The following is a 24,656-nucleotide window of genomic DNA, read 5'->3' as shown; positions in this document are numbered from 1 at the left end:
AATCATCTAAGGAAGACCTTAGCCTCATGGCGGGGAAAAGACATAATCAACTATATAAAGTCAGGATCCTTAGTTGTGAGCAAGAAAAGCTGACTCTTGCTGATTTAGCAGAAAAGGCATATGTTGAAGATACTGGGTAGGTCTCAGAATTGTTGGACAGTGTAGAGAATCATAACTAAAGCTAAGCATCCGAGAGTAAAGCAAAGCAAAACAAAACAAAACAAAAACAGGTACAGAACTAGTCCTGTGAGGAAACTACTTCACTGCAGCTCCCTACCATTGTCACTTCTGCATGAGCTACTCAGTCTTGCAGCCCCAGAGAAACTGCTGGTGCTACTGTGCCGCCAACAAAGCCAGCCACCTCTGCTGCTACTCATTTCAGCAAGACTGGAAGTGCCATGCAGAGCCTGGCTGCCTTTGGTTGCTCATACTCGAATTTAAGTTTCACATGAATGAGCCTGATTGGCAGAGTCTCGATCACATTTTTGAGCCCAATTGCAAGGGAGGTTGGGGATTTAAGCTCTAAATAAAGGAAAGCTAGTCAAAAGATGATAGGTATCCATAAATATGACAGATGTCCACTGTCCTATACAATGTGTGATAGGAGTTAAACTAGAGTTACACATTCAGATACAGACTTTTGTTCTCATAGTGTTACTGAACAAAAGTGGTGTGCAGCTGCCTGCCTCCAAACACAGGCAGAAAACAAAGGTTGGTGGGGGATGAAAATGGTTTTTATTAAAATGTTGCACAATTTGGGGGAGCAAGAGACTCCCTGACCCCAGGTTCCTCTCTTCTGCAAAACAGAGGAAAAAACCCCCTTTGTTCCCCCAAAGACTGAAACCCCAAACCAAGCCCAGAAATCCTGTTCCATTCTTATCTGCCCCACAGAGCACAGGGCTGCTATGTGGTGACTCTCCAGCATCAGGCTCACTCTGGGGAGTCGGGTGTGCGAGTCAGGTGTGTGGGGCTGGTGCTGCCACTGCCACACCGCAGCTGCTTCTCACCCCGGGGGGCCTGGGCCGCAGCCAACTATTACAGCTGGTCATACATGGGTTCCATCTGTGGGGTGCGGCACCTGTGGCTGCTCCAGCCCCCAGAGCCAGAGTGCTCTGGCCTGCGTATCTGTGCACTGACCTCAGAGAAAGAAAAGGGCCTGGTCCAGGACCATCCATGCAGCATGGGGGACACCACAGTGTCCCTCAGCCACAGCCTGGCAATGCATTCTTGGGACATGGCCCAGCTGGCTTCCGACAGGGTGAGGGGAAGAAGCTGCATGCTTTTCCCAACCCTACATTTAAATTTCCCAGCCCCAATTCTGTGTGCTCTGAAATCCATTCCTTTTTTTCCAAGTTATACTGGCTGGTCAGCACCTCCCCCTCCTGCCATGATCAAGAAGGGAGTAGGAGGGCTTTCCCTCCATCAATCACCCTCTCCAACCTGTGCAGCCTCCACTGCTCCCTTCCCCACTTTTGCTGGGTCTCAGTCCCAGGGTAGGGAAATCTGTCCCCAATCACCAGGCTCAGCTTCATCCCCACCGCCTCCAGTGTTTCCTGCAACCCTTCCCTCACTCTGGGGCCTGCCCAGGGCATCTACTTGTATCAGTAGAACTTACACCCTTGTAGGAGAGACAAACAAGAAACATATAAATGAGCATAATGATGTATGCATTGATGTCTGCTGTCCTATATATGATGGAGCACTAGATGCTACAAACACAAATAAAACTGTGAGGTAGAGGCCTCTGGCTGGTGTAGTTCAGTGGATTGAGCGCGGGCCTGTGAACCAGACGATCGAGGTTCGATTCCCAGTCAGGGCACATGCCTGGGTTGCAGGCTAGTTCCCGGCAGGAGCCAGTTCCCAGCAAGGGATGCACGAGAAGCAACCATACATTGATGTTTCTCTTCCTCTCTCCTTCCCTTCCCCTCTAAAGATAAATAAATAAATATTTAAAAAAAAAAAAAAAAACCCTGTGAGGTAGAGTATTCAAGACAAGCTTTTCTGGCCCTGGCTGGGTACCTCAGTCAGTTGGAGAGTATCCAGATATACCAAGGTTGCTGTTTCAATCCTCCATCAGGACACATACAAAAATCAACCAATGAATGCATAAATAAGTAGAAGAATGAATTAATGTTCCTCTCTCTTTCATATCAATAAATTTAAAGAAATTTAAGCTTTTCTGAGATGAGCAAAGACCTAAATGATGTAAGGGAGCTACTAGCACAAAGGCTCTGAGATGGAAACTGACTAGTAGCCAAGGACTATGTCGTGTAGGCCCTGGCAGGTCATGAAGACACAGGCCCTGGCTTTGGACTGGGGAAGGTGGCAGGGCAGTAGCATGATCTGGAATCTGTACACGGATCCCACTGGCTACTGTGTGAAGAACAGATTAGAGGGATGGAGGGTGGATGCAGGGAGACCAAACTGATAAAGTATGAGCAGAGGGATTAGAGCACTAAAATCTGCCCAGATGGCTGGGCAGAGGGTGACATAAGAAGGGAATCATGAGAGATGAGGGAAAACTGCCCAGGAGAAGAGGTCAGAAGGCATCTTTAGGCAAAGGGAAGAGCAGGAGCAAAGACACAGGGCATGGAAGGCCCTGGCATATTTGCAGAACTTTGAGGACACTGGTGAGGTTACAGAGAGGGATTCAGACACAAGACTGGAAGAGTAGAGGAGACAAAGACTGCCAAGGGCTTCCAGGCTGTTATATTAACATTTCATGTCACTAAAGTAAAACGTTGGTGCAGTGATGTGAGCAGAGCCTGAGACAAAACTGGGTCTAGATTTTCCCTCATAGAATTCAGATCTCTCATGGGAGTTTCTAAGATGGCAGAAAGAACACAGTTTCTTGCCCTTTTCACCTCTCCTCAGACCAGAAAAAAAACACACAGCCAACCCACAGTTCTGTGCTCACACCCACATATATCTGAGGTACAGAAATCAGACCACAGAGAACATCTGAGTGCTTCTCCATCAAGGTCAATCCCAGGAGAAATTGTCAAGTAGACATCTTGTATTTCATACTTTCTCATTTCACTTCTGCAATCATCTCATATTCCACCCCAGACAGATGTACATTGAGCCTTAAAGAAAGTGTTAGATGTGGATTGGTGAAGAGAATGGAAAAGGAGGAGGGCATTTCAGAAAGAAAGAACAATGTATGCAAATGCCAGCAACAGGAAAGCACCATTGCCCATGGGCAGCCAAACCAAGGCTGGAAAGACTGGTTTAGCTTGGATTGTGAAATGCTTGGACACCAGGACAAGTACTCAGTCATCAAAACAATTGATCCCTACATCAGACTCCCCAATTAAGTGGAATAACCAAAAGCTAAATGTGCAGAGCTTGCTTTTTGCCCATTTTGGATGCCAGGTTGGGTTGAATCAACAGGTGGAAGCCTGTATATTTAGGAGAGCTTGCCCGTGCTAATCTCTACGAGAGGTCATCTCCATATGGATAGATTTACCTGAAATCAGAAAGCACTATCTCCCATAACATATTTTGGGGAGTTAAATGTGATGTGGCCTTTATTTCATAAGATTTGGATCAAATGCCAAAGACCTGCAGCATTTAGAGCTTTGCAGATGGGGGATTCGCCATGATTTTAAGTGCCCTGGATTCTTCTGTCTTTCATCCTCACTGATGGTTTCCCACCCAAACCAGGACTCAAACCAGTGTTTCTCCTGCATCAGCCACAGGTTGCTACAGGTCACTTCTCAGTTCTCAGCAAAAAGAAGATGCACACTTTAGAAGCACTGCAAGTCAAGACAAATTAGTGGAACTGGTTCCAAGGGCTTTATCCAAAAACTATTCAAAACATGTATTCCATCTGAACTGGGACAACAGATACCAAGGAGAGAAGGGACTAGGTGGGATTTGTGCAACCTCAGCCTTGGTGGCTGGCTATACTTGCCTATGAAATGTTACCAATTCTTCTGTTCCCATCTATCCCTCCCCACTCCACTAATTTTTTTTTTTTTTGCACAGAATGTATCGTTACCCAGAGATGCAGGGAACCTGTGGAAGAGGATGAGGTACAATTTGTGATATAGGATCATGGCTTTTTTACAGATGAACTTAAGCAATGAAATGTGTCTGTCATCGCCACCCCCTCCCTACCCAACTTAGGCTGGGTCAAGAAAGGAAAGCGCCAACAGCTCGGGACCTCTCAGAAGGAATCCCACCCCCATCCTACCACGAGTTTCTCTCCCTCACCTCCTCTGCTGCCCTCGCCTGCAAATTTTCCCTGTCAGCTGCACGCTCCCCAGTGCCCCCACCCGAAAGCTACGCTTCACAGACATCCTTCCGGGCCCAGGGAAGGCTGGTGGGCCCAGCATCCGGAGAGGCAGCGGTGCTCGCTTTTATCGGAGAGAACAAAACTTGCCATTTCCGACAAGAAAGGAAACTTGCTCGAGCGTTCCGGCTCTCAGGCGCACCTCAGAGGGGGACGCCGGGAGCTGAATCAGGGCGCCAACCATCGCAAACCCCGCCCCCCGCATACCGGCCCCGCCCCCGAGCTTCCCCGCGGGCACCATCCCACCCCTTGGGCTGGGTTCCCTGCGCTAGCTTCAGGCCCTGCTGCGGCACCCTATTGAGCCACTGCAGGGCAGGTGGCGGGAGGGCAGGCGTGCGCGGCGGAGGCGGACGCGGAACAGGCTCGGGTGTGTAGAGGCACTAGCTCGCGCCACTGCCACCGTGGTTGAGGACCCACGAGGCCGCTGCGTCCTGCCTAGAGAACAATGGGACTCGGCACGAGAGGTAGCTGGGCCCTGTTGTTCGTGGGGGCGCTGCTGGTGCTGGCGCTGCTGAAGGTCGCCGTGGAAGGTGGAGACTCGGCGGGTAAGTGGCTGCGCGCCAGGCCGCATCTGGAGAGGAGGCGCACTGCCCAGCGGGAGTTTCCAAGTTGGGATGTGGTTGTGGGGAAAAGTTCTGCGTGTCTTACGCGGAATGCACGGGTCCAAGCTGGAGGCCACTGGACAGGGCTAGGGGAAACTGAGGCTCCGGCAGGCCTGCCCCTTGCCCCGGAGCCGCCTGCTGAACAGATTGGACCATCCCTTCGGTTTTTCTGCGAACCGAGTTTGCAAACCTGGAGGAATGCGTATAACCTGTTGAGTTACCCGAAGGACGGACCTTCAGCGAAGGGCTCAAGTTGGTCTACCAGCCTTCCCTTGGTGTTACATTAGTTGTTCCAACCTTTCCCTTTATCTAGTGCTTTCTTTTGTACTCAAGAGTAGGTGGGCTAGAAACATGTCTACCGGTTCCTGTGGAAACATGTCTACCAGTTCGTTGGGGAACTTTTCGGGAGTCTCCGTGGCGTTTTATTGTCTAATTATGTAGTGTCGAACAAATGATTTATAGTCTCATGGCCCCACACCTTTCAAGTTAAGACTTTGGGGCTAATGTGGCGGGTTCGGAGCTTTTAGGAAGCGCACCCTGCCCTTCCGGGCGCTGGTGAGGCTTATGCCCGGGTGGGAAGGGCGCCTCCTGCCCCTCGTGTGCCGTAAACCAGCCGAGGCGCGCATCGGTGCATCAGCTGTGCAGCCTTACTATCCTTGCTGAGTATGGTCAGGACTCCGTGACGTCGTCAGTGAGGGCAGAACTTTTCTTGTGGAAAAGGGCTTTTCCTTTAGGCCTTTTCCCTTTGGGGACTTTAAGATGTTCTATTTGGAAAAGACCAGAAAACTGGGATTTGCTGTGTAAATTACATTTTATTTGTGCCCTATTATAGAAGTTAGGGTAATGGTCAGTAAACCAAAGGAAGTTACTCTAAGGGAGTCAGGTTTTCATGGATTTAAATTCTGTTCACCTACTGTATGTTTAGCCTAACATTAGTTTTATCTAGATAAAGAGGACAACTTGCAAAACCAGACAGTTCAGGCACAACACCTGCTTTTGCTAGAGTAATCTGAGTGAGAGAGTACCAACTTTTGTTTGTTTTGCCAATTTTTTTTGTTTGCCGATTTTTTGGTTTGCTTTGTTGAATTGTGCATGTGACAAACTGGCTTTGCAGATCTCATTTTGAGATCATTTAAGAAAAGGATCAGTAAGTCATGTTCATCTCATATTTTCAATATTATGAGATGTTTTATTGTAAAAGTGTAAAGTTTTCATCTAGGATGAAACAGTGTATCTTGGTGCTAAGTTTATACCAATAATTTTGTATTTGTTACTTTGTGACAGTAATCTTTTTTGTTTCTCTAATGAATTGCTGATTAAAGAAACTGAGGGTCCTTACTCTTTTTCTTTTGCCTTCACAACAGATTTTTTTGCCCTATTTTAACGTTTGCTGCTTGTTGTGTTTATTACTCAAAGTCTCACAAGAGGTTAGTGCTATTTGGAAAACTTGGAATGAGTACTGAACCATATGAAAGCCTTTTTTTCATGCACTAGTATAACCAACATAAACTGGAATCCATTTTTTACAGAGAATAATGTTACTTTGAAACTAAAGAAAGGCTCTGTAGAGGATATCTCACAAAAGAAATAAATGTTCTAGTCTTCATATACAGTGTATAATTTGATAAAGTGTCATTATGAAATACAGTGATAGAGCTAATTTGTACTACACGTTTTTTTATGTACTTTACATTATGCTAATTGGGGTCCATACCACATCCCATGGAATCCTCACAGCATTATCCCCACTTTATAGATAAAACTGAGACTTAAAAGTTACCTAACTTATTCTGTGTTGTTTGTTTTACATGTTTGTCCTAACAGACTGGAATCCAAACTCTCAGTTAACCATTTTGCCCCATTAGGTGATACTGGCTTACCAAGATGATACTGCTTAAATCCACAATACAGCCATGCCCAGAATATTGTGGGAGAGGATAAAAAACATTACTGAAATTCTTCTTTTAAAATGTCCTTCCGCCCTGGCTGGTGTAGCTCAGTGGATTGAGCACGGGGCTGCAAACCAAAGGATCAAGGTTCAATTCCCAGTCAGGGTACACAGGAGAGGCGACCATATTTTGATATTTCTCTCCCTCTCTCCTTCCCTTCCCCGCTAAAGTTAAATAAATAAAGTCTTTTTAAAAAACTTTAAAAAATGTCCTTCATAGTCTTTGCACAGCTTCGTAAATATCTTTAGTTGGTGGATGGGGGAAAGGATGAACACATTAGCAAACAGGATAGATCGTGGTAGTGCAATGAGAAACATTAAGGGAAGAGAGAAGAGAGAGGCTGTTACTAGGACTCTTGATGGCAAGTGACAGAAACACACCCTGAGCAACCTTAGGGGAAAGAAGAGATTTTATTGAGTCTTCAGTGGAAAAGTCCAAGGACTTTAATGGAAAAGTCCAAGGAGTTCAAATAGATTGTCAGGAGGAGATTACTGTTTCTACCTCTTTTAATTACATGTATCAGTTCTCAGGCAAGCCATAGGTGAACTGTTCTCAGACTGGTGGTGAGTGGGGGTATGGGGAGAACATGGCATTTCAAATAACAGGGACTTTCTCAAGTGGGTCGCAGGCTTCAAAAGCCACCATAATGTTTACCAAATTAGGAAATGAAATAAATCCATAGTGAGTCTATGCCACTTCATGAATTTAACTTTTTGGGGTTTTTTGTTTTTCTTTTTTTCCCATTCAGCGCATCATTCAATCGAATACTTGGTCTTTTTGTCAGGTAAAGCTTCAGACTTCTTGTACTGAGGGTTGTCTCTTGGGTGCAAAAACAGTGCCTGCCCACAGCAAATACTTCATGTGTGTTTATTGAAAAAAGGAGAAACATTAGGAAAGCTACAGAGATTCAGTCTTCTTTCTCAAGCAAAAAAAATTAAAAATGGGTTGCCGGGAAATCATCTCTCATAAGAGTGACAATAGCTTGGAGACAAATACAGGAGATTCTTGCAGTAGTCCAGACCAAAGATGATGGATGGCATGCAATGGTGGAGATTAAGTGGATGAATTCTAGATCTACTCAGGAGGTGGAACTGAACTGAAGTCACTTGCTAATGGATTGGATTTTGGAGTGAGGAAGAGGGAGGCATTGAAGGATGACATTTTGGTTTGGGGATCAAACAACTGATAATGCACCAACTGGGAAGACTGGGGGAGAACAGGTTTGTAGTGGAAAATCAACAGTTCCATTTCAGCATTCACATAACACAGGCTTTGGAATTAAACAGCCTGGTCCAAATCCAGACTCTGCCACTCACTAGCTGGGTGGCCTTCTCTGGGCCTCACTTCCTGTCACTGCAAAACAATATTCCTGTCTCAGAATTGTTGAGAGCATTAAATGAGCTAATTCAAGTTACATGCTCCCCGGGGAGGCTTGGCATGTTCTAATCTTTTCATAACATTGGTATTTGTTTGATACCCACTGCTATATACGTCTGTATAGTCTACTGACGTTGATCTTTTTCGCGTTGAATCTTCACACCAAATGTTTTTGTGGATTATAGCTCCATGGAGAGGAAGAAATTTGCACATGTAATAAAGATCCTTCAAACTTGTTATTGCTTACCTTGTTTGTACTCTGAGGTGTTTTCTTTGAGGAAGGCTACCTTGGTGAAAAGTACACAGTAATGCACTTGCTCTCTTCCTATGTGGTATATATATATATATTTAATTTCCCATTACATAAAGACACAAGATGAATAAACCAAGAGAAAAAGTTGCTTACTTGGGACATAGAATCCCCCTAAACCTTTTCCAAATCTTTAAGTTGCTAATTAAAAATTAAGAGTCATACTGAGAAGGCTTCCGATTAAAAGTGAATTTGTCTTCTCTATCTACACTGTATGAAGTCACAATGTTGGTAACTTCATACCATGTAGAGAATATTGGTGGTACAAGACCTCGGGGCACCCATGAATAGAAAGGGCTGCTCCCATGACGCCCACTCCGCTCAGAACAGCAGGGGTGCAGTAGCAGAAATCAGTTTCTCTCTTACCACTGTGTCCTCTCATGTGGATGAATGAGCTTCAGCAGAGCCATTACACAGTTAGCCAGTGGCTGGTACATAGTAAGTACTATGTAATTTTTACATAGGCTGTATGTTTTCTTCATGAAAAGCCAGTGATACAGTTCCAGATTTACTGACAGTATGTTTCATTGCAACAGTGGCAAAAGTAGACATTAGAACTTGGTGTGGAATAACCTACCCTCCTCACACCACCATCACAATATATTACCAGTGTTCTCAGTTAAATACTAAGTGCCCATTAATCACAGGCTATTTATTTTTATAGGATCTCCAGGATGGAAATTTTCCATTCTTCTCAAAAAGCTCCACCACTAAGTCAACAGATGAGTTTAGAAAGGTTCAGGAAATGGATTTTCATCTGTCTAGAATACACAAAGAACTGTCAGCCAGGAAAGTATATACAGGAAATCTGGTATACTGACCTATTTCAACTACCATTTATTCATGAATCCCTACAGCCTGCCTCAAGGGCTACCCTTAGTAGGCATCAATAAATGATAGTCCACCAGATGAATAGTCTTTCTCAGTCTAGCAAAGATGTGAATAAATTCTAAAACTAAAAGCATATTAGAATTTCATACTGTGTGGGTTTATTGACTTTGGAGAGAGAAAGAGGCAGGCCGATAGGCAACCTTGGCATATCAGGTTGATGCGCTAACCAACTGAGCTACCCAGTCAGGGCCGTGTTGTGTTTTGAAGAACATTTTTAGTTGTGAAGTTTTTGCACTCTGCTTGCAGATGTGAAATGTGAATACATAAGTCTGCTTGTTTTGCTGGTGAAACAAGTCACTTTACGCTGGTCAGCCGGGGCAGCCTTATATTTGCCGTGATAGACTCTAAATAGGACCCTGCTTGCATTTCAGCCATTGGACTTCAGCACTGCCCTCCCCTGCCCATCCACCGCCTGCCACACACACGCGCATCTTGCTTCCCTGTAGAAACAGTTATTGAGACATTTTCCCTGTGCTTTCAGTTTGGGAGAAATGGATTTCTTTCTTGGAATTCTGAGTTCACTAACATGGAAAAATAGATATAGGAACCAGGTTGATGTCATAAATATCAGTAGTAAACCATTAGGGTGTGTTTTTTATAAGCAGTATGTAGGTTATCTTTTTATTATCCTTATTCTTCAGAGTTGACTAAAGTAGAAACTAGAGGGGAAAAGTACACAGACCCTATCACTAGACCCATTTTCTCTAGCTTTATTAACAAATATTTATTGAGTGTGTCTAATGTACTGCCATGTTCTAGATGCTAAGGATACAAAATGGACTAAGCCCTGGCTTCTTGGAGATTTGTTTTTTGGGTAGGGGGGTGGAAGATGTTTTGTTTTGTTTTCATTGTGGGAAAATATAAATAACATACTATTTATGATATGAGCCATTTTTAAGTGCACAATTCAGTGGCATTAGGTACATTCACATTGTTGTGCAACTTTGTAGAGTTTTTATTCTCATGGGTGTCCCAGTGTCCCACGTGGTTCATATTCTTAGATTATCTCTGTGCTTTTCCTTATCTATGCCTTTTTCCTACTGGTTGCTGGCTGAACATAACCAGGGTATACTTTTATTTTAGTTTTAGTAATTCTATAGAAAAGTTATTATTGAGGGGGGAAGACTGGATAGATTACCTCAAAATGTAATAATGATTATTGTTGGGCAATTGTGGGAGGGTTTTCTCAAAATATTTCATTAAATTCTTAGGTGTCTCTTCCTGTTGACCTTTATTAACTCTAATTCTGTACTGCTGAACATCCTGAAACTGTGGTGCGGCCTTAACTTTAAAAAACTTGCCGTGGCTGGTGTGGCTCAGTGGATTGAGTGCCAGTTTGTGAACCAAAGGGTCACTGGTTCGATTCCCAGTCAGGGCACATGCCTTTGTTGCGGGCCAGGTCCCCAGTAGGGAGTGCCTAAGAGGCAACCACACATTGATGTTTCCCTTTCCTACTCCCTCTATTGCCCTCTGTCTAAAAATAAAATAAATAAAATCTTTAAAAACATTTTTTTTCCAGCCAGGAAATACCAAGGTATACAGCTGATGTTGACGGTGAACAATGCAATACTTTGAGAACAGCTCCAGAGTCAGTGGGATGATTTCAAATGTCCTTTCTAGCCCAGGGAAATTTATTGAGAAAAAAAAAGAAAGCATTGCCTCAAATTTTTTCCAAAGGAATCAGATAATACAGTTATTATAAACAATTTTTGTTGTTCAATGTGTAACACTTCCCTGAACTTATTATTCCTCCTATTCTCTTTGAATCTTGAAAACGCTTATGTAACATGTTGAATTTTTATAGGACCTGATGCTTAATGTTTTATTTTGTGGTAACATGGGTGCTTCTAATTGTTGAAACATTGCTTTTTTGAACACACCATCACCATTTTATTTGGTGCTATTTATTTAGCCCAGTTTATTTGGTACCAATCCCAAAAGGAACATAGCATCTTTCTTTGGCAGACTCTTATATGATGTGTGTTCTATGAAAAAGTGGAGACTGCCAGCAATATTACCACATTAGGTGCCTATCACTTTTATAGGACTTATCACATTGGATTCAATAAGTCTTTTTCTCTTTTGTTTTTCAGTCTCCACCTAACTTCCTTGAAAGTGGTATCTATGATTTATTTATCCTAGTTCCTAAGAGTATGCCCAGTACATTGTAGGTATGCACACATGTTGGTTGAACTGAATTATTGAACAAAATACAGACTTTGTAATTGCTGACTTGACTTTATCAAAGAACCACTGTATACATCTTGTAAACATGAGTGGTCCCTGCTCTAATCTTACCCATTATTATAGCCGGGGGTAGGGTTCTTCTTTATAGAGTAAGATAGATACTTGAGGTCAGAGAAACAGGAATTAAGGTTGCTTTCCAGTTGTACCACTGAATTATGTGTAGCAGTTCTTATACTTTTCAGCTGCCCTAATTGTTACTCAAGGACGGCCATACTTTGAACATTCTTTTCTGCAGGGACGAAGAAAATAATTTCCCCCATTTTATGTATAGTTAGAGGGTTTATATTTTAGGGTCTCTGTGTGGATGAATTTATTCTTTATGGTGCAAGGAAGACACATGCCTGGATGATTTTTAGTAGCAGGAATTTGGACAAGGATACAAGAGAGTGTGACGTGGTTCAGGATGGATAGCAGGTCTGTGTTCAACTCATGTTTTTGAGATTGCATGTGAAAATTATTGGTAATTTTTAACATCATCAGATGTTGTCTCAAGGAATATAGAGTAGGAAAATCGTGCAATATTATGTTCACTTATTTAGGGAACAGGTGTTTGTTTTGATTGCCTGTTCTGTTAGTCGCTGTTTTAAGCACAGGCATCTAGTGGAAAGTAAGACAGAAAAGCCCATGCTCTATGAAGCATATATCCAGGTGGAGAGATGCAGACTACGAGCAGAGAAACAACCAAAGAAGATGGTTTGGAATTGTGATTTAAAAAAGTAAACAGGATTGTGTGTGTGTGTGTGTGTGTGTGTGTGTGTACGTACATATATATATTCCTTCCCTAGTAATTCTCTACTACATTCATATACATTCATATTTATATCATTTGTATGTCTTCTTGTGAGAAATGTCTGTTCACATCCTTTGCTCATTTATCAATTACCATATTTTGCCTTGTATAAATGTGCAGCCACGTTTTTGGCTCAAACTTTCAGGGAAAAAATTTTGTTTTAATTGTTTAACTCAATTTTTTATTTATATTTAGGAACAAAACCAATGACCATATTCCAGAATATTATGTTGCATGTGGATATTATTATTGCTTTCTAGAGTTATACTTTTAAAGCATATGCATAAATAAAAGAATTAAAAACATTTATATAGATACAGAATTAGTACTACCCATATATAATATGCATCCTTATTTTTCCCTCAAAAATTTGGGCAAAAAAGTGTGCATTATATGTGGCAAAATACGGGGTAGGTTGTCATTTTTAACTTGTCATTTTGTTAGCTTGTCTGTGTCTTTATTAATTTCTTTTCTGATTATAAATACTTATATATCATTTTATGGAAATTTTGGAAACTACAGCAAAGCATTTTTATGTTTTTATTTAGTCTTTTTTATATTTCTTTCCATTACCATTGAGTTCCTGTATACACTTCTCCCCGCAGCAGTCACCACACTGTTGCACCAAGACTTTTTATTTTTATATTTTATTTATTTATCTTTAGAGGGGAAGGGAAGGAGAGAAGGAGAGAAATATCAATGTATGGTTGCCTCTCCTGAGTTCCCTCCTGGGAACTGGCCTGCAACCCTGGCATGTGCCCTGACTGGGAATCGAACCACGATCATGTGGTTTGCAGGCCCGCGCTCAATCCACTGAGCTACACCAGCCAGGGCAAGACTTTTTTTTAAGATTTTACTTATTATTTATTTGTAGAGAGGTGGGAAGGGAGGAAGAGAAGCATTGATATGAGAGAAATACATTCACCAGTTGCCTCTCTCACACCCCCGACTGGGGCCCTGGCCTGCAACCCAGGCATGTGCCCTGACTGGGAATTGAACCAGCAACCTTTCGGTTTGCAGGCTGGTGCTCAGTTCACTGAGCCACACTTGCCAGGTCAAGCTTTTTTTTAATGATTATTCAAATTACTTTCACAAAGTATTTTTAGGGTTTTGTTTGTTTGTTTTAATCTCAAACATAATTTCATAGGTACAGTTTCTTAAAATGAGAATTAACCCACCCTTACAAAACATTGTGATTATGGATACATCTTATGACAGGAGACAACTAGTTGAAAAATGACAATTTTAATGTGTTACCTGACTGTTCGGTAAGAACTGGTTTGATGACTTTTTTTGTCTTTACTTCAAAAAAGTAAATTTGAAGTAAAAATTTGATTCACTAGGTCTAGTACTTTCCCTCCAGTATATGTGCTCTGTTGTATTTTGGGGAAGATACAAAGGGGAGAATAATTAAGAATTATTAAGAGAGAGAATAATTATTAAGGGAGAATAATTAAGAATAAGTTCAGAAACTTTGGGCAAGTTACTGAACCTCTCTGTGCCTCAGTTTCCTCTAAAATTGAGCTGATGAAATATAGCGATCTCACAGGATAAATGAGATACATGTAAAGCACCTGGCACAAATTAAAATTAAATGTGTTTCTCATCGTTCTCCATTCACAGTGACCCTGTGTTCGATCCCTTCTGTGAAGCTCTCTGCTACAGGGCTTTATACACAGGCCTGCCTTGGGTTTTTTTTGTAAGATTTTATTTATTTAATTTTAGAGAAGGGAAGGGAGAGAGGAAGAGAGGGAGAGAAACATCAGCGTGTGGTTGCCTGCCATGTGTCCCCTTCCTGGGGACCTGGCCTGCAACCCAGGAATGTGCCCTAGACATGGAAATGGAACCAGCAGCCTTTCGGTTTGCAAGACCATGCTCAATCCACTGAGCTATGCCAGCCAGGAGGCTGGCCTTGTTTTATTGTGCTTCACCAGATTGCACTTCACTGATGTTGCTTTTTTTTTAAGCAAATTGAAAGCAAGTCCTCCACCAGCAAAAAGATGATGAATTGTTCTATTGCACTGATCTGGAACCGAATCTGCAGTGTCTTTGAGGTACACCTGTACTATTCTCGCTCCCTGAAGAGCTGTTCCCTCCTATCCTTGCCTTTCCCGTGTTAACACCCATTTAGCCTTTAGATCTCCGCTCTAGCCGTGCTTCTTTGGGGGCAGTTCTTGACCTCTAGTTACAGGCCTTCGGAAGACCATGTCTGTTTGCCTGGTGTTTTATGTAAGCCTCCCTCCCTTCTTGAGCAGAAAAAGTCAGCTTCTTGGGCAGTGCTGACTTCACCACCACCACATCCCAAGGACCTTGCACACATTTTTTGGTGAAAAAAAATAAAAGATAAAAGAATAAGAAAAGATACTTGCTCCCCTGGTATCCCTCCTGATTTTTATCCACCACATGTGAACGTTGGACCACCCATACTGCCACCCTTCTGCTCCACACCATGGCTTCACACCCCTCCACCCTTCCTACTGGTCTGGATGAATGTGGCTACTTTAAATCCTTGGTTGTCGGCCTTCCATACAGCTTGATTTTCTGACAGTTCTGGGTGTTACTTGTTTTTGAGGTGTAGTTGTAATTTTTGCTGTGGTTGTACAAGGAGGCAAAGTATGTTTACCTATGGCTCCATCTTGACCAGAAGTTGCATATCGTTTTATTGCATTTAGCTTTCTTGTCCTTCACAGGTGTTAGTTTTTTTTTTTTTTAACAAATTGAAGGTAAGATGCTCCACCAGTGAAAAGATTATTATAACTCTCTTTGTTGTGGTTGTTTGAAACTGAACACTCAGTATCTCTGTGACGTGCCTGTACTGTGTCCCTGGGCAATTCTGTTTTCTTTTTCTCTGTTCTGATAAAGCCCCTCCAGCCAGGCCCAGATGCCAGGAGGGATGTGTGCAAGGGGATAGACCGGACATTCAGGTCTCAGAAGACACAGATGAATTTGCCTGACTCATCAGGCCTGTGCTGTGGTCACTCCCCCTGTTGAGGAGGAGATGCCTCAGATGTTTGGTCCACGTGACATTTTGGCAAGGCAGGGACAACTGTGCCGTGCACTGATGTAAAAGAGGTAATGAAGGTAGCCAGAGAAAGGTATGTTGGGGATTGCTGCAGTCCTTCTGGGAGTTTGGGTTGATAGAAATGTAGTGGGAAGCCATTACAGGATTTTAAACAAATCAGTCCAAGTGGATGGTGGGCCAGGGTGGTAGCAGTGGAGATGATGAGAGATTTTGCTGATGGATTGGGTGTGGCTGTGTGTTTGAATTTGAGCTCAAATCAAGTGTTTTATTGTCCCGTCAAAATCAGACACCTTATCTGGGGGATTACTATGGGGGTGGGGAGAAGTTAAGAATGAGAACAGGTGGGAGCTCCCAGCAGGCTGGAAGGGGAGAGTGGGTTGATCCGTGTCTGAAGCAGGAAAGTCTCATGAAGAAAGATGACAAAGTAAGGACAAAGATTTGGGGGTTAGATAAAGTAGGAAGGGAAGAGAATCCCTCTTTATATGCTTTTTTGTCTTTGAAGAGGATTGGGGGGAGGGACATTGACAATGCTAAAGCTAGTGGTTTTAACTTCCTTCCCAATCCAGTTATTAAAGAGGTTTCTGGCAAGATAAATCTCAGAAACTATCATCTTGTAGTTATTCCATTTTAATTTAAAAAATGATAAAACCTTGAACTGCAAGAAACCTTATAGCAATGTTTCTCAAATTTAGTAGCACCTTAGAATTACCTGGAATGTTAAAAATGCTGGTGTTGATTCCATTTAAGACCAGTTAAATCTGGAGTGGGAAATAGCATGAAAACATGCCCAAGTGATTTTGATATACAAGGGGTGAGACCAAAAAACCCAGAATTATCTTCTGGAGGGCAGGTGCCTTGTAGGACAGGCTTCCCCACTAGGTGAGTGTTCTTGGAACCAGTCTGTAGCAGTGTACCAGCTGGTGGTGTTGTGAGAGGCTGCACTCGGCTTCAGTGAATTTTTTTGAAGACTTTCCATGCATTTACCGGTTTCATGATGGCTGATTTAAAGCATACCTGCCCACAGTGTGCTGAATGTTCAGTTTTTGACCAAACATGGCATGACCCCTATGTTCCACCATCTCTATTCACCTGATTTTGCCCCAAGCAACATTTTTGTTTCCCCAAGTGGAAGAAATTCCCAAAGGGAAACATTTCGCCAGTGTGGAAAAGGTGAAACAAAAAATGGCAGAAGCCCTAAAAGGCCTAAAAATCAATGAGTTCAAAAACTGTTTTTGAGCAGTGGAAAAAACATCTCAATAGGTGTGTTGCATGAAATGGAGAGTACTTTGAAGGTAACTGAAGTTTAAACATGTGAGAATAAGTACACAATTTTTTAAATGAATTCTGGTTTTTTTCTGTCACCCCTTGTATAGCTAAGGTTGGGAATCGCTGACTTTGAGAATGGCTGAAGGAGGCTGCTCTCCCTAATTAGCCTTTGCCGAGTATGTGAAAAACATGGATGCTTTTGCAATAACAGTTTGTGTATTTTGTTTTTATTTTTTGTAAGAATTATAAAATCTTAACTAGTGGGGATATGCAGAAAATAGTGATTCTGCTTATCTTGGGATGTCCCCCCCCTCCCCGCCCAAAACAAAGTACTGCAGTGATCCAGAGAACAGGGGTTTTCTTGTTGTTGTTGTTTGTTTGTTTTTTTTTGTTTTTTTCCAGGAGATTCAGTCAGAATAAGGAAAGATATGGGACGAACAGGGGGACACAGCAATAGCAGTTACTTTAGTAGTACCGTGTTTTTGTTACAGTGAATAACATTGTGTAAATATGCTAGAAAGCCCATTTCATTAGCTGACAAGGAGAATGGGACTAACCCTCCAAAATGTAGTTTCCTTGGGAAGTTACAGAAACAAGAATAATAATTATTGACATGAAAAGCTATAGAAAATAGTTGAGAATTCCATTTATAAGACTTTGTTCTACTTATATGAGACTTTATTACACTTTACACAATTTATGTATGAACAATTGTTCTTGGATTATTTGTGAAAATTTTCTATAACATTAAAGCTGACTTTCATTCCAGGTTAACTCGTTCCATTAACTCTTTAACATCACAGTGTGACCAAAAAGGAGAAAACAAATAGCAGTAACTTTACAAATAATGGAATGAGAGTCATTTATGCCTTTCTCTAGAGTAATTTGGATTAAAACTTGGCTTTAAGGAATACTTAGGTAGCATCTTTCTCATAAAGATGTGCATATTGAGATTGTGTATTTCACATATGAGCACGAGGACAATTTTTTAAACATAATAATGCCATTATGCCTAAAATTAGTATTTTATAGTTTCATTGAGGTATAATTTACATATAGCACTGTATAAATTTAGAGTGTACAGCATAATGATTTGACTTAACATATATCATGAAATGATTGCCAAATTGAGTTTAGTTACATCCGTCATTTCATATAGTTACAAAAACATACACAGAAAACAAAACCAAAAAATAGTGAATATTTTTACTTGTGACAGCACTTTTAGGATTTATTTACTTTTTTCACTTTCATATATACTGTACAGCAGTGTTAACCATAATCATCATATTATGTTATATTCCTAGTACTTAATTTATCTTATAATTGGAAGCTTGTACCTTTTGACCACCTTCTATTAGTTTTATGGTTTCTGGTCTTAAATTTAAGAGTTTAATTCATTTTGAGTTAAATTTTGTGAATGGTATAAAATAGGTGTCTAGTTTCATTTTTTTGCAAGTGAATATCCAATTTTCCCAGCACCATTTATTGAAGAGACTATCTTTTCTCCATTTGTATTCTTGGCCTGCTTGTCAGTATCAGTTGACTGTATATGCACAGATTTATTTCTGGGCTCTCTATTCTGTCCCATTGGTCTATGTGTCTGCTTTTATGCCAGTATCATACTGTTTTGGTTACTGTAGCTTTGTAGTACAAATCATATTTTACCATTACCAGTGGGTTTTATATTACCTTCTTATGTTTTCATGATGTCAATTAACATTCTTTACCTGTAAGTCGATTAATTTCCTTTAGCTTTCTTTGTAAGGCATGTCTAGTGGTGACGAACTCTTCCAGTTCTTTTTCAGGAAAGCCTGTCTCTCTAAAGAACCAGCTTTGCCAGGTACAGAAGTCACAGCTGGCAGATGTTTCCCACCCTCAGTATTTTGAGTCTATGATACTGTCGTCACCTGGCTTGAAACATTTCCGTTGAGAAATCCTCTGATAGTCTCAAGGGGGCGGGGAGGTGTTCCCTTGTATGTCATTTCTCTCCTTTTTCTTACTGCTTTCAAAAGTCTTTCTTTGACTTTTGACAATTTAATTAGAGTCATAAGCTACATAGCAACATTTCAATCAACAACGTACTACATATACAATGGTGGTCCTGTGACATTATAATGGAGCCGAAAAATTCCTGTTGTTTGGTGATGTCATAGCCATCATGACATTATAGCACAACATATGTGCTACTCATGTGTTTGTGGTGATGCTGCTATAAACAAATCCATTGCAGTGCCAGCTGTATAAAATGTACTCCTTCCAATTATGTACAGCACATAGTACTTGATTGTGACCATAAATGACTGTTACTAGTGTATTTACTGCAGTGTACTTACTGCTATTTTAGAGTGTACTCTTCCTACTTATAAAAAAGTTTGCTCTAAAACGTGTGCTCCGTTATGCTGGCAGCAGCTTCATGTATCTCATGTTTACTGTCTCTTGGCCACATAATTTTCTCCAGTGTTTGATTTACTCTCATGTTTTGTAACAGTAACGTGCTGTATAGGCTTGTAGCCTAGGAGCAGTAAGCTCTACCTTATGGTGTAGGTGTGTAGTAGGCTGTAACATCTAGGCTACAAGATGTTACAGCCTACTAGGTGGAAGGGCAGCTATGATGTTCACACCACAATGAAAGTGCCTAATGACACATTTCTTAGAATGCATCCCCATCATTAAACAGTTCTTAACTGTGACGTGTCTCAGTGTGACTGTTGGAGTACAAACTAAATATTTGGGGTCTTTTGGGCCTCGTGAAACCAGATGTCCATTTCCACCCCCAGGATTGGGACATTTGAAGCCATTATTGCTTTAAATGGGTGTTTTTTTATTTGATCCTCTCTTCTTTTTCTGGAATCCATATGATGTGGATATTGTTTCTTTTGATTGTGTCCCATGAATCCTGTAGGCTTTCTTCACTCTCTCATTTCTTCTTTTTTTAAGTTTAATTCTTGTTCAAGTACAGTTTTCTGTCTTATATTCCAAGCCCTGCCCCTCCCAGTACTCCCCACCTCCCTCCCATTTCCGACCCCCACCTTAGTTATTGTCCATGTGTCCTTTATACTTGTTCATGTGAGTCCATCCCCTTTTCCCCTGTGATTCTCTCCCCTCTCCCCTCTGGACCCTGTCAGCCTGTTCCATATTTGAGTGTCATTGGTCATATTTTGCTTGCTAGTTTGTTTTGTTGTTTAGATTCCTGTTAACGGTGATATCATATGGTATTTGTCTTTCACTGCCTGGCTTATTTCACTCAGCATAATGCTTTCCAGTTCCATCCATGATATTGCAAAGGGTAGGAGTTCCTTCTTCCTTTCTGCAGCATAGAATTCCATTGTGTAAATGTAAATTCCATAGCATTTTGATCCAGTCATTGACCAATGGGCATCTAGGTTGCTTCCAACTCCTGGCTATTGTAAATTGTGCTGCTATGAACATCGGGGTGCATAGGTTCTTTTGGATTGGTGTTTCAGGGTTCTTAGGATATACTCCTAGTAGTGGAATTGCTGAGTCAAAAGGCACGTTCATTTTTAGTTTTCTTAGAAAATTCCATACTGTTTTCCATAGTGGTTGTACCAGTCTGCAATCCCACCAACAGAGATCGAAGACAGGGTAGAAAGAATCTCCTAGACGGACCAAGTAATGGAAAAGAGAATCAGAAAAAATGAGAGTTTAAGAGAAATGCAAGACAATATGAAACATAATAATATCCGAATAATAGGAATACCAGAAGGAGAAGAAGGGATAGAAAACCTTGTTTTCTTAACTCTTTCTATAGAAAGAGTAACAACAGAAAATTTTCCTAAGTTGAAGAGAGATAAAGTCACACGAATCCAGGAATCGCAGAGTCCCAAGCAGGTGGAACCCAAAGAGGCCTACTGCAAGACACATCATCATTAAAGTGGCAAAACTCCAAGACAAAGAGAGAATCCTAAAGGCAGCAAGGGAGAAAAAGGAAGTAACATACAAGGGAGTCCCAAAAAGATTGGCTACTGACTTCTCAATGGAAACATTCCAAGCAAGAAGAGAATGGCAGGAAATATTCCAAGTAATGAGAAACAGAGGCCTACAACCAAGGCTACTTTACCCAGCACAGCTCTCAATCAAGATAGAAAGCCAAATAAAGAGCTTCTAAGACAAAGAAGTCTAAAAGAATATGCCTCCACCAAACCAGCTCTACAAGAATTACTAAAAGGGCTGCTTTAAGGAAAGGAAGGAAAAGAGAGAGATGGAGAGGAGCACAGATACATAAATGGCAATGAATAAGTACCTTTCAATAATAATCATTTCTTCTTACTGCTCCTCTAACTGGGTAATTTCAAATGTTCTGTCTTCTACATTACCAGTTCTTTTGCATTGTCATCTGCTTTTGAAGTTATATATTGCATTCTTCACTATAGTCCCTGTGTTTTTCAGCTGTAGGGTTTGTGTTTATTACAATAAACATGAGAGTAAATCAAACACTGGAGAAAATTATGTGGCCAAGAGACAGTAAACATGAGATACATGAAGCTGCTGCCAGCATAACGGAGCACACGTTTTAGAGCAAACTTTTTTATAAGTAGGAAGAGTACACTCTAAAATAGCAGTAAGTACACTGCAGTAAATACACTAGTAACAGTCATTTATTGTCACAATCAAGTACTATGTGCTGTACATAGTACAATAAACACAAACCCTACAGCTGAAAAACACAGGGACTATTTCTTTGTTGAACTTTTCTTTTTGTTCATGACTGTTCCTGATTTTGTTGTCTCTCTATGTTCTTACTCATTAAATTTTGGNATAAATGGCAATGAATAAGTACCTTTCAATAATAATCATTTCTTCTTACTGCTCCTCTAACTGGGTAATTTCAAATGTTCTGTCTTCTACATTACCAGTTCTTTTGCATTGTCATCTGCTTTTGAAGTTATATATTGCATTCTTCACTATAGTCCCTGTGTTTTTCAGCTGTAGGGTTTGTGTTTATTACAATAAACACAAACCCTACAGCTGAAAAACACAGGGACTATTTCTTTGTTGAACTTTTCTTTTTGTTCATGACTGTTTTCCTGATTTTGTTGTCTCTCTGTGTTCTTGCTCATTAAATTTTGGGGGGATTGTTCTGAATTATTTGATACTTCATAGATCTCCCTTTTTCTAGAATGATTTATTAGCACTTTATTAGGTTTTAGGGGGTGTGTCATCATTACTAGGTTTTGGGGGATCCATGATTACTTCTGTTGGTATCTGCATTTGAGTAAGCAGTCTCCTCTTCCAGCCTTCACAGGTTTGCTGTGGTGGAGACAGTTCTTTATCAGTCAGCTCAGTTTGGGTTTCTAGACATGTGTGCTGCTAACACCTTTCAGCACGTGGGCCTTGCTCTCAGGGTCTGTTTCGGGTGAGGTCACTGTCTGGGCTTGGAGGTCAATGGACAGAGTCGGGTGCTGCTGGCTGAGAACAGCCAGTTGGCACTGCTGGCTTGGTTCCCTGCCCAGGTGAGGCCGTATGATGGGCTGCACGGTAGCTTGGGTTCTCTGGTCAGGGTTTCTTCGTGGTCAGGACTGGGAACTATATGTAGCAATAGGTGGGGCTGTGAATTAGTTTCTCTGCCCTAATGGGGCAGCAGGATAAGCCCTGGAGCCCCCACAACTTGTTGTTTGGGGACGCAAATCAGGCAAGACTGTTCACCTAAGTCCCTGACCAGAAAGAGCCACTGCTTTTGCTCCACAAACAGTGAAAGCCACCAACTGTGCTCTCTGTTCAAGAGTCGATGTAAGCCTGGCTGTCAGATGGTTACACAGCTTTGCATGTGCTCAGTTTAGGTTCCCTGGTTGGGTGGGCTGAGGGTCTATGGGCAGGGCCATGAATTAGTTTCCCTGTAAGTCGAAGTGGGAGAACCAACTCCAAGGCGAGTAAGACTCTAGCCAACTAGTGTCCCAACCTCACTGGCCAGTTAGGGCCACTGGCTTTACTCTGCAGACTGTCAGCTCTGCCTTTTGGACTCTGCTGAAGCATTGCTGGCTGTCCAGCTTGTAGGTGTTCTTGCCCTTCTTTCTGGTCGGGCAGGGTGGGAAGTTTCACTCAGCAGTGGGAAGGGCTATGACTCAGCTCCCCTGCCCTCGGCAAGGCAGATTAGGCTCCAGGACTAGGAAATCCTTCATTTTAAGACCTGAATCAGGTAGACATGCACCCTGTTCAGTTCCCTAGTAAGGCAGTACCACACTGACTTGTTTCTGCAAATGAGCAAAGCTGCTTGTTTGGATTACTACTTGGATACTGCAGGTAGGAACTCTGTCTGCCAAGATCCAAGTGCTAGTCATTGCAAGCCCCACCCCCTCCCCCATCCAATCAGATTTCCAGTGGTTGAGCTCCACAGATTCCTGGGAAATCCCCATGGGGCAGGACAAAAGTAGGGCTCCCAAGATGCAACCCACAGTGCTGGGGGAGCTGAACGTCCACCCTGGACTCTCTTTTCCTGTTGAATGAACCATGGGTACAGGGGAGACCTCTCAGCCTGGCTCTGTGCCATACTGGGGGTGGGGCATGCAGCCAACATGTAGCTTACTACTCTTCTAATGCGGTCTGTCTTGGTCTCTGGTGCAAGGAGTAGGTCAGACAGACGGACAGTCACACATACACACCACCCACACCATCCCCACTGCACGCCTGTGTTCTAGGATTCTTTCAGTGATGTCTCATCCATGAATACTTGTTAATTGATCTTGTGGGGGAACAAAGTCAGGAATGCCGTATGTCACCATGTTGGTGAGATCAGTCCCATAACTTCTTAATATATGCAAATGCGCAGTCACTGCTTTTTGAATTATTTTTCATCAACATATACAGGCATACCTTGGAGGTACTGTGGGTTCAGTTCCAGACCACCATGAAAGAGTGAGTCACGAATTTTTTGGTTTCCAAGTGCATATAAAAGTCTTTATACTATGCCGCGGTCTATTAAATGTGTAATAGCATTGTCTAAAAAAAAGTACATACCTTAATTTTAAAATAATTTATTGCTTAAGAAAGGCTAACCATCATCTGAGCCTTCAGGAAATCCTAGCACTTTTGCAGGTGGAGGGTCCTGCCTTGATGTTGACCGCTGCTGACTGATAGGGTGGTGGTTGCTGAAGGCTCAGGTGGCTGTGGCAATTTCTTAAAATAAGACAGTAATGAAATTTGCCACACTGGATTACACTTTCTTTCACAAACAACTTCACTGTAGTATGAGATGCTGTTTGATAACATTTCATCTGCAGTAGAACTTTTTTGAAAGTTGGAGTCAATCCTCTCACACCCTGCCACCGCCTTGTCCACTAAATGTACATGGTATATAAATCCTTTGTCATTTCAACAGTCTTCACAGCTTCTTCACCAGGAGTAGATTTCCTCTGAAGAAACCACTCTCTTTGTCCATCTATAAGAAGTGTTAACCGAAGACTAAGTTTAGGCCATAATGAAGAGCAAAAGCTTTAACTGAGTAAAAAGAATTGCCATCCAGGAGGCACAGATTTAGGTAGCAACCCAAACGGAACTCCAGAGAGAACAAAGACAGGGTTGATAAAGGCAAAACCCACACGTTTGTAACAGAGGCAGCTTTCCTGCTGGCTGTCTGACACGGTGTGATGACGAGTTGAAAAGGATAGGGGGCGTCCAGGTGGTGAGATTCTGGGGTAAGCTGCTTCCAGGACTGGCCGCTTGGGCAGCGATTTGCAACCTTTTTTATCTCATGGCACACAAACCAATTACTAAAATTCTCCGGCACACCTAACAATGTATTTTTTAACTACTGCTACAAAAAATAAGTGTCATTTTGATTCATTTACACCAGATAGCTATTGTGTTGCCCGTTGTCATTTTTTTTATTTCACAGAAGGGAAAAGTGGTCAACGCCTGTGACTAAATAGTCAGATATCACATGTTTTA

General features: G+C 41.9%; 1 protein-coding gene across 1 annotated transcript in view; it reads left to right on the top strand.

The window, feature by feature from the left end:
• Positions 1-4,528: 4,528 nt before the first annotated feature.
• Positions 4,529-24,656, top strand: part of TMEM123 (transmembrane protein 123) — a 37,839-nt gene continuing 17,711 nt past the window's right edge. Inside the window, exon 1 of the mRNA XM_037029720.1 lies at positions 4,529-4,842. Within this exon, the coding sequence (XP_036885615.1) occupies positions 4,743-4,842 (100 nt within the window). The 5' untranslated portion in view covers positions 4,529-4,742. The remainder of the gene's footprint in view (positions 4,843-24,656) is intronic.

The sequence above is a fragment of the Sturnira hondurensis genome, unplaced genomic scaffold (assembly GCF_014824575.4).
Source record: "Sturnira hondurensis isolate 20B ecotype Veracruz unplaced genomic scaffold, ASM1482457v3 Scaffold0020489, whole genome shotgun sequence".
NCBI classification, from domain to species: Eukaryota; Metazoa; Chordata; class Mammalia; order Chiroptera; family Phyllostomidae; genus Sturnira; species Sturnira hondurensis.
Note: the sequence above shows the minus strand (reverse complement) of the source record. Positions and strands in the feature narration are given on the sequence as shown.